The 13,625-nt window shown below is 55.5% G+C and overlaps 2 protein-coding genes and 1 long non-coding RNA gene across 4 annotated transcripts in view; 2 read left to right on the top strand and 1 right to left on the bottom strand.

Moving 5' to 3' along the window:
* SLC45A1 (solute carrier family 45 member 1) overlaps window positions 1-1,259 on the top strand; it is an 84,220-nt gene extending 82,961 nt beyond the window's left edge. The window contains exons 10-11 of one of the 2 annotated variants that reach the window (XM_064171777.1): window positions 202-407; window positions 1,044-1,259. In XM_064171777.1, the coding sequence (XP_064027847.1) occupies window positions 202-407; window positions 1,044-1,241 (404 nt within the window). In that variant the 3' untranslated portion in view covers window positions 1,242-1,259. Of the gene's footprint in view, window positions 1-201; window positions 408-959 lie in introns of both variants that reach the window. The other variant, XM_064171778.1, reaches the window with a different exon arrangement.
* A 4,020-nt stretch (window positions 1,260-5,279) lies between these two features.
* On the bottom strand, window positions 5,280-6,408 carry MRPS16 (mitochondrial ribosomal protein S16). The gene is made up of 3 exons (XM_064171786.1): window positions 6,294-6,408; window positions 5,573-5,833; window positions 5,280-5,487 (listed from the first exon to the last, which is right to left on the bottom strand). Exons 1-3 carry the CDS (start codon window positions 6,304-6,306, stop codon window positions 5,360-5,362), a joined length of 402 nt encoding a protein of 133 aa, XP_064027856.1. The 5' UTR covers window positions 6,307-6,408; the 3' UTR covers window positions 5,280-5,359.
* Window positions 6,409-7,578: 1,170 nt separating this feature from the next.
* On the top strand, window positions 7,579-13,294 carry LOC135190460 (uncharacterized). The gene is made up of 3 exons (XR_010308528.1): window positions 7,579-7,630; window positions 7,711-7,772; window positions 13,216-13,294. It is a non-coding gene; the product is annotated as an uncharacterized LOC135190460 (long non-coding RNA).
* Window positions 13,295-13,625: the final 331 nt, after the last annotated feature.

The raw sequence follows: 13,625 nt of genomic DNA, 5'->3' as shown, positions 1-13,625 counted from the left end.
CTCCATGCAGGTGGGGCAGCAAGGCTGCATTGTGGCAGTGGGATTTGGAAGGGATCCCTTGGTGCCTACATGCAAGACACCAGTTACACAAAGGCGTAGTGGCTACTGCCAGGATGTGGCTGCCTAACATCTTGGGTCCACGAGCAGCTAGTGGCAGGGAGGGCCACAGTTCACCTTGAATGCCATGCCTTTGTCTTGCAGCTGCGCTGGAGAAGCTGGAGGAGAGGTTCAGCACTCGGACGCTGTACTTCGTGGCGTATTTGGCCTTCGGGCTGGGCACGGGGCTGGCCACGCTCTCCAGAAACATCTACGTAGTGCTGTCGCTCTGTGCTACCTACGGCATCCTCTTTGCCACGCTCTGCACCCTGCCCTACTCCCTGCTCTGTGACTACTACCAGAGCCACGAGGTGAGCCCCGGGACAGGGAGGGGAGAGGGGCTCCTGCAGTGCCCCCTTATTACAGTATCACAGTATCATCAGGGTTGGAAGAGACCTCACAGATCATCAAGTCCAACCCTTTAGCACAGAGCTCAAGGCCAGACCATGGCACCAAGTGCCACGTCCAGTCCTGCCTTGAACAGCCCCAGGGACGGCGACTCCACCACCTCCCCGGGCAGCCCATTCCAGTGTCCAATGACTCTCTCAGGGAAGAACTTTCTCCTCACCTCAAGTCTAAATTTCCCCTGGAGTATCTTGAGGCTGTGTCCTCTTGTTCTGGTGCTGGCCACCTGAGAGAAGAGAGCAACCTCCTCCTGGCCACAACCTCCCCTCAGGTAGTTGTAGACAGCAATAAGGTCTGCCCTGAGCCTCCTCTTCTCCAGGCTAACCAATCCCAGCTCCCTCAGCCTCTCCTCGTAGGGCTGTGCTCAAGGCCTCTCCCCAGCCTCGTTGCCCTTCTCTGGACACGCTCAAGCATCTCAATGTCCCTCCTAAACTGGGGGGCCCTTCTGTTCCCTGCAGTTTGTAGGCTCGCAGGCGGAGGGCACACGGCGCGGGATGGGCGTTGACATCTCCCTTCTGAGCTGCCAATACTTCCTGGCACAGATCCTCGTGGCCCTGGCCATGGGCCCTCTGACCGCGGCCGTGGGCAGTGCCAGCGGCGCCATGTACTTCGCCAGCCTGGTGTCCTTCCTGGGCTGTCTCTTCTCCTCCCTGTGCGTCACCTATGAGTCACCACCCGCTGAGGAGATGCCACCCACGGAGGAGCAGCGCCCACTCCTGCCCCGCGCACAGAACGAATAAAGAGGGAAAGCTGCTACAGCCTCTGCTGCATCATTGTGTTGCCCTCGGCCTCCCCGTGGGGGCATGGTGGGCTCATGCGCCCTTGGGATGGCACAAGTGAGCACAGGAAATGGCAAGAAGGTCTGCGCTGGCTTCGCTGAGCTTTACCCTGCCTGCGGGAGGGTGAGGGGCTGGTCGGCAGTGCCTGGCACTGCTCGCCCTTCCCTTAAGGTGGCAAAGGCCCATCTGTGCCCCTGGGGCCGCAGCACCAGGGAGTGGTTGGTGTCAGCATGGGGCCATTCCCTCCAGCTGCCCCTCGGTGCCGTCACTTCTAGGGGGATGAGTGGTGGTGTTTGACTTGAGGCAGGGGACCCAGAAGCCTGCTGCCTGGGCAGGGTGATCTCGATCCCTCCGTTGGCAGCAAACTGCAGGGCTGCACTTGCCACTGTGGGCACTGCCAGCGTGGGAGTGCTGGGACCGTGGCGCTCCAGCGGCTTGGTGGACAGAAGGCATCATCTTGCAGCCAGGCAGAGCAGCCCTGTCCTCGGTCACTTGGGTGCAAAGTGACTCTTGTGAAGCCCTGGGCAGCAGCAGGGCCAACCTGCAAATCCTGGCCTGTGCCCATGGTAAGCCTGGTTCTGGAGGGTGCTTTAAAAAACTTTGGAAAGGTTGAGAGCGACTGCTCAGGTGGCATAAAACCTCTTGCCAGGTGCCACAGCCAGGCTCCTGGGTGTGCAGGGCTCCCACCAGCAGAGCTGCGCCAAGAAGCTGCTGCGGAGTGGAACCACAGCGGCCTGGCTCCCAGACCCTGCTCCGGAGGTTCTGCCTATGGTCCGTGGTGCTGGTTGCCAATATGTTCCTATCTCCTGCCCAAAGAGACTTTGCACTTGTTCTGCAGGGGCTTGCCACCACTTAGTGGGAGGATGAGCAGCTATCCATAACCTGGTTTTGAAGAGAAGGTTCTTTTTGCACCAGCTTCCTTTGGGTGGAAGCTTACTCCCAAAGCAAAGAATTGAAGCAAAATGAATTTCCCTGAAAGCTCAGAGCCTCCCCACCCTTGTTTGTCAGGTTGTACCTTGTGACAGTTCAAAACCTGCATGGACACCAGTGGTCAGGTCTCTCATTGTAAGGAGTGAAAGGGCTTTGGGTTTCATTGTCTCTGAGAGTTCTTCATCTGATTTTGGAACGTGGTGAATGTGTGAGTTCTCCTACGACTTTTGGTTAAGCACAGGAGGGTTGAGAGCAAAGATAAAACCCAAACTTCTTGCTAGGATCTTTGTCAGCTTCTCTCCATGGGTAGGCAGACAAGGTTTACCAAGGCCAGTGAGACTTTGAATGTTCACTTGTGCTGTGCATGACAGCTCTGTGGAGGTTATTTTTTGCTCACCTGGGCTTTAGGTCCAGAAGAAGGATTTTCTCTGGAGGGTCATTCCTGTTAGGAATGAGTTTTAGCTGCCTGTTGACTAGGTTTATTCTGATGCTTGGTGGTGAAAACTTGTGTACTCTTTGGCTGTTGTGGCTTACCATAGTGCTGAAGCATAATGCAAAACGTTTAAGAACTTCTTGGCTTTATCATCTGCCCCTGAGTATTGCCTTTTTCATTTGAGAAGCTAATTTCATACTGCTCAGGATTGACTCCAAAAGCTTCCAATGTGTTATACCACTGACAGCTCCCTCCAAGTGCTGTGGGTGCTGTGTGGAACTGAAATGCAGCCCTGGGAACACAAAGGTACCAGATTGTGAGTAAATATTCTAAAAAGCCTCTTTGTAATGAAAGCTCTTTGCTCAGCTTCTGTTTACTGTTTGCTCTGTATTGTGCCTTCTGCTTCAGCAGAAAGGAGCTGTTCGAGTCCCCCTCGAGGGCAAGCGATAAACTGACTCCTGCCTCGGCAGGGAGGTTGGACTCGATGATCTCTGGAGGTCCCTTCCAACCTCTGCAGCTCTGTGATTCTGATGAACACCACTGAAGTCAAGCACTCAGAGCTAAAAGGCTGTCAGATGGATGAGGCTACTCATCTGCCTTTGGGCTCACAGAGTGTCAGACCTGCAAAACCATCTGTGATTGTGGGATGGTTGTCTCCAAGAATGCTCACAGTGGAGCTAGAACAAACTAGCCTGAGAAATTGTACATTTGTAGCTTTTGAGGTCTGACTCATCTAAAGACTTTGCAAGCTTTTTCTGGCTGCTCTGCTGTGTAGCCTTAATTTCTGTTCCATATCTTACCACACATTTAAACACCAAGGTTTTGTTTCATCCTGGTGTTTTTGGTTCTGTTAGCAGTACCAGTTCTTAAAATGGGTTCCCTCCTCAAGCTTTGTAGGCAGCATTAATCCTCTCAGTGGATCATGAACATTTTGTGGTTCTAGGCAGCTGGAACTGCAGGTCATTTTGTTGGAAGTGAGAATCTTCATGGAGCCACAGTATATTTGATGGTAATGTTTGCCTTTGCTTCTATCTGCAAATAAGCACTGTAAAGTATGATCATAGAATCAACCAGGTTGGAAGAGACCTGTAAGATCATCCAGTCCAGTCTATCACCCAGCCCTATCCAGGCAACTAGACCATGGCACTAAATACCTCATCCAGTATGTTCCTATAGCTGTAAGCTGTTGCTATGCCACATGCACTGCCCAGTGTATTTAATTGGTTCTGATTTATGGGATATGCACTTTATTTTGCTTATGTGTTTGTGCAGTCTTTACATACACAGCACTTTTAACATCCGTGTAAGACTTCAGACTTCTGAGCAATGCTGATGGTGTCTGGAATAAACCCTGAGCTTGTCATCATTGTGACACCTGATGATCTCCTTGGGTCCTTTCCAACCTCTAATATCCCGTGATGGTGCAGAGTTGGAAGTCATACCAAGTCCACAGGAATGACTTAAAAGAGGCATTGCCTGCTTGCTTGTTCCCTTCCTTTGTCACACATTTTGTGCTTTACAGAAACTACTCTGTGTTGTCTCTGTTGAACTGTGAGCTGCAAAGTGATGTTTGTCTTTTGCACTTCAAACACTCTCTAAATCTTCCAGCTGCTTTTATAGAAGTAAGGAGCATGACTTAATGCAGGAATATGATCTTATGTCATACTGTAGTTTCATCTTTCCAGTGGCGCCTAAAGGTTAATTTGGATGAAATTCTTATCATTAAAGGTTGCTTGATGGCAATTAGTTGTCTATGTCCATAAATGTATTCATAACACATGCACAGAGGTAGGGGAGAGGCAGGGAGAGGGGTGGAGAAAGCACCTACTAACTGTTTGTAATTAAGTTAGCTGTAACCATTTCACTGTTTGTCTGCCATTTATTTGACCTCTGCTATGTCTTTCAAAATAGCCTGCTAAAAAATGTTGGGGCTTCTACTGCAATAGAATAAGGGGACACAGTCTCAAGTTGTGCCAGGGGAGGTCCAGGCTGGATGTTGTTAGGAAGTTGTTGTCAGAGAGAGTGACTGGCATTGGAATGGGCTGCCCAGGGAGGTAGTGGAGTCGTTGTCCCTGGAGGTGTTCAAACAAAGCCTGGCTGGGGCACTTAGTGCCATGGTCTGGTTGATTAGCTAAGGCTGGGTGCTAGGTTGGGCTGGCTGAGCTTGGAGGTCTCTTCCAACCTGGGTGATTCTGTGATTCTATGAGTTTCTTGCTTCTCAAGATAGGGCCAATTATGTGATAAGTAAGACTCATCTCACTTCACACAGCCCCCACTCTCTGTTCATGAGGCTGAAATCTTTCTCTTGTGCTGGTAACTAAACAAACAGGCTCTGAACCAGCATGGAGAGACTAAACAGAAATGCAGCATCTATCTGTGTCAGTCTCAGCTGGATCACTGGACTGTTCCCCTGAGTCACTGACAGGAACCAAAACAGCTCCCTGAGCACATCAGGCAAATGGAAGGTGCTGCAGGGTGCTGTATGGTACAGCCAGTACCAGCCCGTAGGAGATGCTGTATACACCTCATGGAATGGTTCCACGCCTACATTATAGTAGCAAAACCTCTTCTATGTTTGCTGCACTAAGTTTGGCAGCAACAAAGTGGCGTCTTAAGAGAGCAGCACATGCACAGTGTAGGGTGTGCAAACGTTCTTTTAATGCAGAGAGAAGCGCCGAGAGGCAGGCGGGTGCCGCCGGGGCCCCTCGGCAGCCTCTCAGTCTGAGCCTTTCTCAGGCGCATCGCCGGGCCCGGGCGAGCTGACAGCTGAGGCTGCTCGCCGGCGCCGCAGCCTCTCGGCGCCAGTCACTGTCATGGGGTGCAGCGGCAAGAACCCCGCAAGACCTGCAAGGAGAGGCAGTGAGACAGAGCCAGCTGTAGCGCATCCCCACCTCGGTCCCCCGCTCTCGGACGCCCGCCCTGAGCTTACCCAAAAGCTTCTCTGCGGGCCGAGAGAGCTGCGCGCCGCAGCCCAGCCAGTAGCGCAGCCGCTCCAGGTTGAGCCCCGCCACCTTCTCGCCGTAGGCGTTGGGCAGCGGGTCGAGGCAGCCCAGCTGCTCCAGGTACTTCCCGTCGCGGGCGCGCCTGCTGTGCGCCGCCACGATTCGAAAGAAGGGCCGGTTGGCGCAGCCCCCGAGGGCGAAACGGATCACGACGTGCCCGCCGCGGTAGCCTTTCAGGAGGCAGCTACCTGCGGAGAGAGCGAGCGGGGGCTAAGGGCCAAGTCCAGTCCGGCGGGCTGCGCCCACGCGCACTTACCGGCCTGCGCCCTTATCGAGCTGCATCCTTACCGAGCTGCGCCCTTACCGAGCTGCGCCCAAGCACCCTTACCGAGCTGCGCCCTTACTGAGCTGCACCCAAGCACCCTTACCGAGCTGCACCCTTACCGAGCTGCGCCCAAGCGCCCTTACCGAGCTGCGCCCTTACCGAGCTGCGCCCAAGCACCCTTACCGAGCTGCACCCTTACCGAGCTGCGCCCTTACCGAGCTGCGCCCAAGCACCCTTACCGAGCTGCGCCCTTACTGAGCTGCACCCAAGCACCCTTACCGAGCTGCACCCTTACCGAGCTGCGCCCAAGCGCCCTTACCGAGCTGCGCCCAAGCACCCTTACCGAGCTGCGCCCAAGCACCCTTACGGAGCTGCGCCCTTACCGAGCTGCACCATGACGGCGGCGGAGCCCCCGGCGCGGCGGGGCGCGGCGCGTGCAGATGACGTAGAGGAAGGGGAAGCGCAGCGGCGGCGGCGTTTGGTACCGAGGTTCCCCTGAGCCGCGCTGCAGTGGAGCCGCTGATGATTGCTGCTTAACAGAACACAGAACCACGGAATCGAGCAGGTTGGCAGAGAGCTCCAAGCTCAGCCAGCCCAGCCTAGCACCCAGCCCTGCCCAACCAACCAGACCATGGCACTCAGTGCCCCAGCCAGCCTTGGCTGCAACACCTCCAGCCACACAGACTCCACCACCTCCCTGGGCAGCCCATTCCAATGCCAATCACTCTCTCTGACAACAACTTCCTAACAACATCCAGCCTAGACCTGCCCTGGCACAACTGGAGACTCTGTCCCCTTGTTCTGTGGCTGGTTGCCTGAGAGAAGAGACCCCCTCCCACCCTCCGACAGTTAACCACCCGTGGCAGCAGTGAGCGATCCCCTCCTGCGTGGGCAGTCTATGACTGTAGGGGGTCTGCTGCCCCGGCCGTGCTCAGTGCTGCCACCGCGTGGTGAATTGTTGGCGCTGCAGTGCTGCAGCGGAGCGTGCCGCGCCGGCAATGCTCAGTGTTGCCACCGGGTGGTGAATTGTCGACACTGCAATTCTGCCTCGGCGTGTGTCTCCCGGTGAGTGCTCAGTGCTGCCACGCGGTGTTAAAATGTCGTTACTGCAATTGTGCAACGGCGCATGCCTCCCGGCCGGGGCTGCTCCCTCGTCGCTAAAAGCCCGTGCGTACTATGTCGAGGGTCCTCAAACCACGGCCCGGGGGCTGGACACGCCCCCCCCAGGGTCCTCAATCCGGCCCGCCGGTATTTACACACCCACTCCGCCGGAGGCTGGGGGGGAAACCAAGCAGCCACTCCCTGCCGCTTAATCCGCTCGCCGGCCTCCCAAGCTCTCGCCGGGACAGCGCTGGAACGAGACTTCAGTCCGGCCCCCGACAGTGCAGAGGGACAGTGACCGACCCCCTGTTTAAAAAGTCTGAGGACCGCTGCACTATACCATAAAAAGGGGGTTTAAAGATGGAAACCAGCGCTGTTACGGCGCTAGTGCTACGCGTTACAGAGCCGCGCCGGGTTAGTGATTGGAGGATGCGCCTTAGAAAGCCTCGTTGCTACGGGACCGCAGGTGCGCGTTGCTACGGACGCCGCGCATGCCTTTTATAGCGGCGCGCTGCGGCGCATTCGCGCTGGGCGGATTGAACCGAGTGGAGCGGAGTGGCGCCGGGAGGAGACGGAGCGGGAGCCAGAGACGGAGCAGAAGGAGCCGAGCAGGACGGAGGTAGCGTCCTTTCGGGGGCGGGGGAGGGGGAAGCCTCACGCATTCGCTGAGAGAGGTTCGTCCTTTTTCTCTCATGCAAGGGGATTCAGCAAATCAATTGATCAGCAGCGGTGGATCCGGGACACGTTTTAGGGCAACTTGTGTAAGTAATGGACTTTGAAATTCCTCCGTATATAGCTTCCTGTTACTTTCAATAGAAAACCACTCTTAACAGAGCTGTCTGCGCTTGCTGGTTCGCATAGTCAGTCTGAGCAGCCTGTTTGTGCAGCCCAGAGACTGCCGGTAAGTGTAACTAGAGAGCTAAGCCTGAATAGTCTAATGCTAATTGTGTGCAGGTCTCTAAACGGCTCATAAATGCTATTTATAGCAAGGGCTTACGCCCTTGACCCTTCTCTCTATCCCAGATAGGGGAACCCTTTCCACAAGCCCCTCTTTCTCCTTTTCCCTCTTCCACATCCCCCCAAAGACTCCTTTCCCCTGCTGGCATTGCTGCAGCCCTGCGCGTTGCTATGGACGCGGCGCATGCGCCTCGGTGCCTCGTTCCCTCGGCCTCACTGCTGCCGCCGTGTGGCCATGGGTGGGCACTGCGAGCTGCCGCATGCGAGCTGCGCCGCTGTCTGCTCTCAAAGGGTAGATTTAGCCGCAAGCGGTTTGCAGGTTCAGGTTGCTTCCCAGACCAGAGCCAGCAGGTTTTTAATGTTTGGTGCTGTTTCCCGGTGTTATCCAATGCCTCCGAGTGACACCCGGTGCTACACAGACACGCCCAGTGCTGCCGGTAACCCCAGAATTCCTTCCCGGTGCTTGCAGTAACCCTCAAATCTCCTTCCCAGTGCTCCTAGTGTGGCCCCAGTGACCTCCCGGTTCCTCTCAATAGCCCAAACTCTCTTCCCTATACTACTAATAACACCAGGTGCTGCCCAGTCTCCACCAGTGCTCCCAGTAATACTCAGTGTCCTCTGGTCCCTCCCAGTAGCTGCAAAATGCCTTCCCAGAGCCACCAATGCTCCCAGGAGCTCCAAAATCTCATCCAAGTCCTCTCGTTAACACCATGTGCACTGCACTCCCTGTCCCTACTCGTGCTCCCAGTGTGGTTCCAGTGTCCTCTCAGTCCCTCCAAGTGCTCCAAGCAGTTCCCAAATTCCCTTCTTAGTGCTCCTACTTATCCCCATGTCACCCCAGTCCCTCCCAGTGCTGCCAGCATGCCTATAGTGTCCTCCCAGAAATTCCAGATTCTCTTCCTAGTGCTCCCAGTAACCCCCAAATCTCCTTCCCAGTGCCTCCTGGTATGACACAGTGACCCCCTGTGTTCCTATGAGCCAATGAATCTGCCCACTGCTGCAGTGTCCCCTAGTCCCTTCCATTAACCTCAAAATCCCCTTCCAGTGCTTCCAGTATGGGCCCTGTGTCCTCTCAGTTCTCCCAGTAATTCCAAACCCTCCTCCTTGTGCTCCCAGTGCCCTCCCAGTAACTCCCAAATCTCCTTCCCAGGCTGCAGAGGTGTGCCCAGGCCAACCTCATGGCATTCAACAAGGCCAAGTGTAAGGTCCTGCACCTGGGTGGGTGCAATCCCAAGCACAGCTCCAGGCTGGGTGGGGAATGGCTGAGAGCAGTCCTGAGGAACAGGCCCTGGGGGTCTGGGGTGAGGAAAAGCTCAACAGGAGCCTGCAGTGTGAGTGCAGCCCAGAGAGCAACCCTGTGCTGGGCTGCAGCCAGAGCAGTGTGGGCACAGGGCAAGGGAGGGGATTCTGCCCCTTGGCTCTGCTCTCCTCAGACCCCACCTGCAGTCCTGGGGGCAGTTCTGGAGCCCCCAGCACAAGCAGGACATGGAAGTGTTGGAACCAGTGCAGAGGAGGCCACCAAGATGCTGAGAGGGCTGCAGCAGCTCTGCTGTGAGCACAGGCTGAGAGAGTTGGGGCTGTGCAGGCTGGAGAAGAGAAGGCTTGGAGGAGACCTTGGAGTGGCCTTGCAGGATCTGCAGGGGCTGCAGGAGGACTGGGGAGGGACTATTGACAAGGACTGGTAATGCCAGGAGGAGGAGGAATAGGTTTGAAGTGGCAGAGGGGAGACTGAAAGTTGATATTAGGAAGAAGTTGTTTGCAGTGAGGGTGGTGAGACACTGGCACAGGTTGCCCAGGGAGGCTGTGGCTGCTCCTTCCCTGGAGGTGTTGAAGGCCAGGTTGGATGAGGCCTTGAGCAAGCTGTTCTAGTGGGAGGTGTCCCTGCCTATGGCAGGGGGTTGGAACTGGCTGAGCTTTGAGATCCCTTCCAACCTAAGCCATTCTATGGTTTCCAGTCTTCTTTCTAGTGTGTCCCCAGTGTCCACCTCGTTCCTCCCAGTATCCCAAACTCTCTTCCCAGTGCTAGCAGTAACATCAAGTGCTGTCCAGTCTCTCTGGGTGCTCCAAGTAATACCCAGTGCCCTTAGTCCTTCCTAGTGTTCCCAGTCACTCCATAATTCCCTCCTGATGTTCCAAGTAATTGTCAGTGACCTCCCAGTGATTCCAGTGCTGCTGGTAACTGCAAAGTCCCTTCCCCATGCTCACAGTAACACTTAAGGCCATCCCAGTAACTCCAAAACCCCTTTGCAAACCTCCCAGTGCCTTTGCAGACCCACCAGTGCTCCCCCTAACTCCAAAATCTCATCCAAGTGCTCCCAGTAAAGCTGTGTGTACTCCCAGTCCCTCCTAGTGCTCCCTCCTGTGTCCTCCCAGTGCTCCAAGCCAACCCCAAATTCCCTTCCCAGTACTCCTAGTTATCCCCATGTCATCCCACTCCCTCCCAGTAACTCCAGATTCCCTTCCTAGTGCTCCCAGTAACCCCAGCTCACTCTTCTACACCCTCCAGTAACTGCTTCCTGAAGCCAGTCCTTTTGAGCAGTGGGAAGCGTGGCTGTGCTGTCTGCTATTCCAAAGTGGATAGCACAGGCTGTTCCCTGCTCCCAGTTAACAGCCCCTACTGGAAAAAGAACTCTCTGTGCAGCAGAATGTGAACATGAGGTACCAACAGCTCTGGATCTGCACTTGTGAGAGATAAAAATGGATGTCCTGAAAACTCTGCAGGTGTTTCTGCATCTCCCAGCCGTGGATTCTCCCAGCATGGCAAGCAGCAGGGGACAGAACCCTGGGATGTGTCTTTCTCTCCCTCTTCTCCTCCAAGCTGAAGAAGTGACTCTCCTTGGGCAAGATTGCAGATGACACTAAGCTGAGGGCAGATGTGGCTGGGTTGGAGGGCAGAAGGGCTCTGCAGCAGGACCTTGACTGCCTGCATAGATGGGCAGAGTCCAATGGGATGGCTTCAATAGCTCCAAGTGCAGGGTGCTGCACTTTGGCCACAACAACTCCATGCAGAGATACAGGCTGGGGTCGGAGTGGCTGAGAGCAGCCAGACAGAGAGGGATCTGGGGGTGCTGATTGATACCCACCTGAACATGAGCCAGCAGTGTGCCCAGGTGGCCAAGAGAGCCAGTGGCATCCTGGCCTGCATCAGGAATGGTGTGGCCAGCAGGAGCAGGGAGGTCATTCTGCCCCTGTACTCTGCACTGGTTAGACCACACCTTGAGTGCTGTGTTCAGTTCTGGGCCCCCCAGTTTAGGAGGGACATTGAGATGCTTGAGTGTGTCCAGAGAAGGGCAACGAGGCTGGGGAGAGGCCTTGAGCACAGCCCTACGAGGAGAGGCTGAGGGAGCTGGGATTGGTTAGCCTGGAGAAGAGGAGGCTCAGGGGTGACCTTATTGCTGTCTGCAACTACCTGAGGGGTGGTTGTGGCCAGGAGGAGGTTGCTGTCTTCTCTCAGGTGGCCAGCACCAGAACAAGAGGACACAGCCTCAGGCTGTGCCAGGGGAGATTTAGGCTGGAGGTGAGGAGAAAGTTCTTCACTGAGAGAGTCATTGGACACTGGAATGGGCTGCCCGGGGAGGTGGTGGAGTCGCCGTCCCTGGAGCTGTTCAAGGCAGGACTGGACGTGGCACTTGGTGTTTTTTACCTTGGTGGAAATGCTTCTTGGCTGCAGAGCTGGCTGAGCTATGAAAACCTTGTCTTGAGCTTAGGAATGGCTTTTACCTCCCCTTTCCTGTGCTCCCTTTCTTGTGGAGCAGCAAAGTGTTTGCTAGATGGAGACTGCCAAAAACAAGTCGAGGTGAAAGGTGAGGAGAAACCTTTTTGGTGTGAGGGTCTTGGAGCAGGCTGCCCAGAGAGGTCATGGAGTCTCCTTCTCTGGAGGGACTCCAAACCCAGCTGGCCACTGTGGTCCTGGATAACCTGTTGTTGGTGACCCTACTTTGACTTTTTGGAGTGGATGCTCTCCAGAGGTCCCTTCCAACTCCCACTGTGCTGGGGTTCAGTGTGATGCTGTGCAGGGTGCATGGGGAAGGCAGCAGCAGCTGCAGAGCTGTGTCTGTGTCAAGTCATCTTGTGTTTGTTTGGAGTGTCACTGCAGAGGAGGAACAGCTCTGACAGCAGCGTGGGAGGGTGAACATCACTCTGCACAGGGGTGCAGGACGTGCCATGGGGTGGAGTGGTGGGGGTGAGAGCACAGGAGATGCTGTTCAAGCTGCTGCAGTTAGAGTTGGCACAGAGCTCTACCAGGAGCACGGTGCAGCAGTGAGCTGTCCTCAGCTCTTGCAGAGGCCTGGAGAAGACAGGGTGAGGCAGCAAAGTGGGTGACAGTGTGTGACAAGGAAAACAAGGCTCCTGGTGGGAACAGGCAGCTGGGCTGCCTGCGCAGTCAAGCTCCCTTCCAGCAATGGCTCAGCAGCAACAGCAATCATCTCCCAAGGGTAGGAGTGCACCACAGCTCCAGAAAACGTGGAGGAGAAACCTTCAGCTGGCTTTGAGAGTCTTTCCAAGGGGATCTTGAAGCTGGAGTCTCACAGCAAGGAGTTAGGGAGGACTTCCAGGCTGGCAGGAGTCTCTGAATGCAAGGCATGGCTGCTGTCCGTGGGTCTCTCCTCTCCCTGTGGCCAACACCAGCAGGGACACCCACACTGGGTGTGCCAGTGAGCGTGGAGCATGACTGTGTGGCATGTTAGTGATGATCCCTTCTCAGCCCTGCTGGCTGTGGAGGCACAGGGATCCTTCCCATCAGGGGCCCCTCTATGAGGCAAGGTGAATGAGGACCAGGGCTGCAGGTCAGCAATGGCCAAAGGAAGCTTTGCAAGCAGGCAAAAGACATCCCAAGGTCTCCAAGAGTGGTCCAGGTGGAAGCCATGGGCTGAGTGAGCAGCTCCTGCAGCAGAACTGTCTATTGCAGGGCTGCTGGGTGTTCTGGAGACACTGTTGGAAGACAGACAGGAAAGTGCTCAGAGGAATCAGGGTTCTCCCTCTGGAGAAGGGCTCTGTGCCCTCAGAAATGGCAAGTCTGGAGCACCTTGGGCTGCACCGAGGCAGGAGGGATGCTGAGCAGGGAAGGATGTAGGGCACTGGCTAAGCACTGTTGGAGCTGGGCCCTAGGAGGCAGAGGTTCCCAAAAAAGATGGTCCTTGGTCCTCAAAGCTGTCATGAAGGAAAAGATCTCCACAGCAGCAGCAAGCAGGCCAGATGTGGCTCCATTATAAAGAAGTCATTGGCCTTTGCTTTTGTGTCCTCTAGGATTTCAGGATGATGCCTGCAAGTCAAGGTCAGGAGCTTGGCTGGAGGTTCCTCCTGTCACTGAATCTCACTGTCATCTGAGGTAAGCTGTGGCCATGTTCACAGGGGCTTGGAGGACAGCAGTTATTGCTAGGAGAGCTTCAGGAAGACCAACCACAACTTGTCCTGACACCCTGCCCATCCCTGGAGGTGCTCAAGGCCAGGTTGGACAGAGCCTTGAGCAACCTGCTCTGGTAGGAGGTGTCTGGACCTGCTGCTTTGCCCAAGCTGCTCTATTCCCAGCACATGTAGATATCTGCCCAGGAGCCAAAGGCATGGGGGAGAGCACTGGAACTGAGCTCAGCAGTGGTGTCTCTATGGAAGCAGCATGGAACTGAGCTGGGGGTTTAGTGGAGCTCATGCTGGTGGCC

The sequence above is a fragment of the Pogoniulus pusillus genome, chromosome 36, assembly GCF_015220805.1.
Source record: "Pogoniulus pusillus isolate bPogPus1 chromosome 36, bPogPus1.pri, whole genome shotgun sequence".
Taxonomy (NCBI): domain Eukaryota; kingdom Metazoa; phylum Chordata; class Aves; order Piciformes; family Lybiidae; genus Pogoniulus; species Pogoniulus pusillus.
This window is presented reverse-complemented; position numbering and strand designations above follow the sequence as displayed.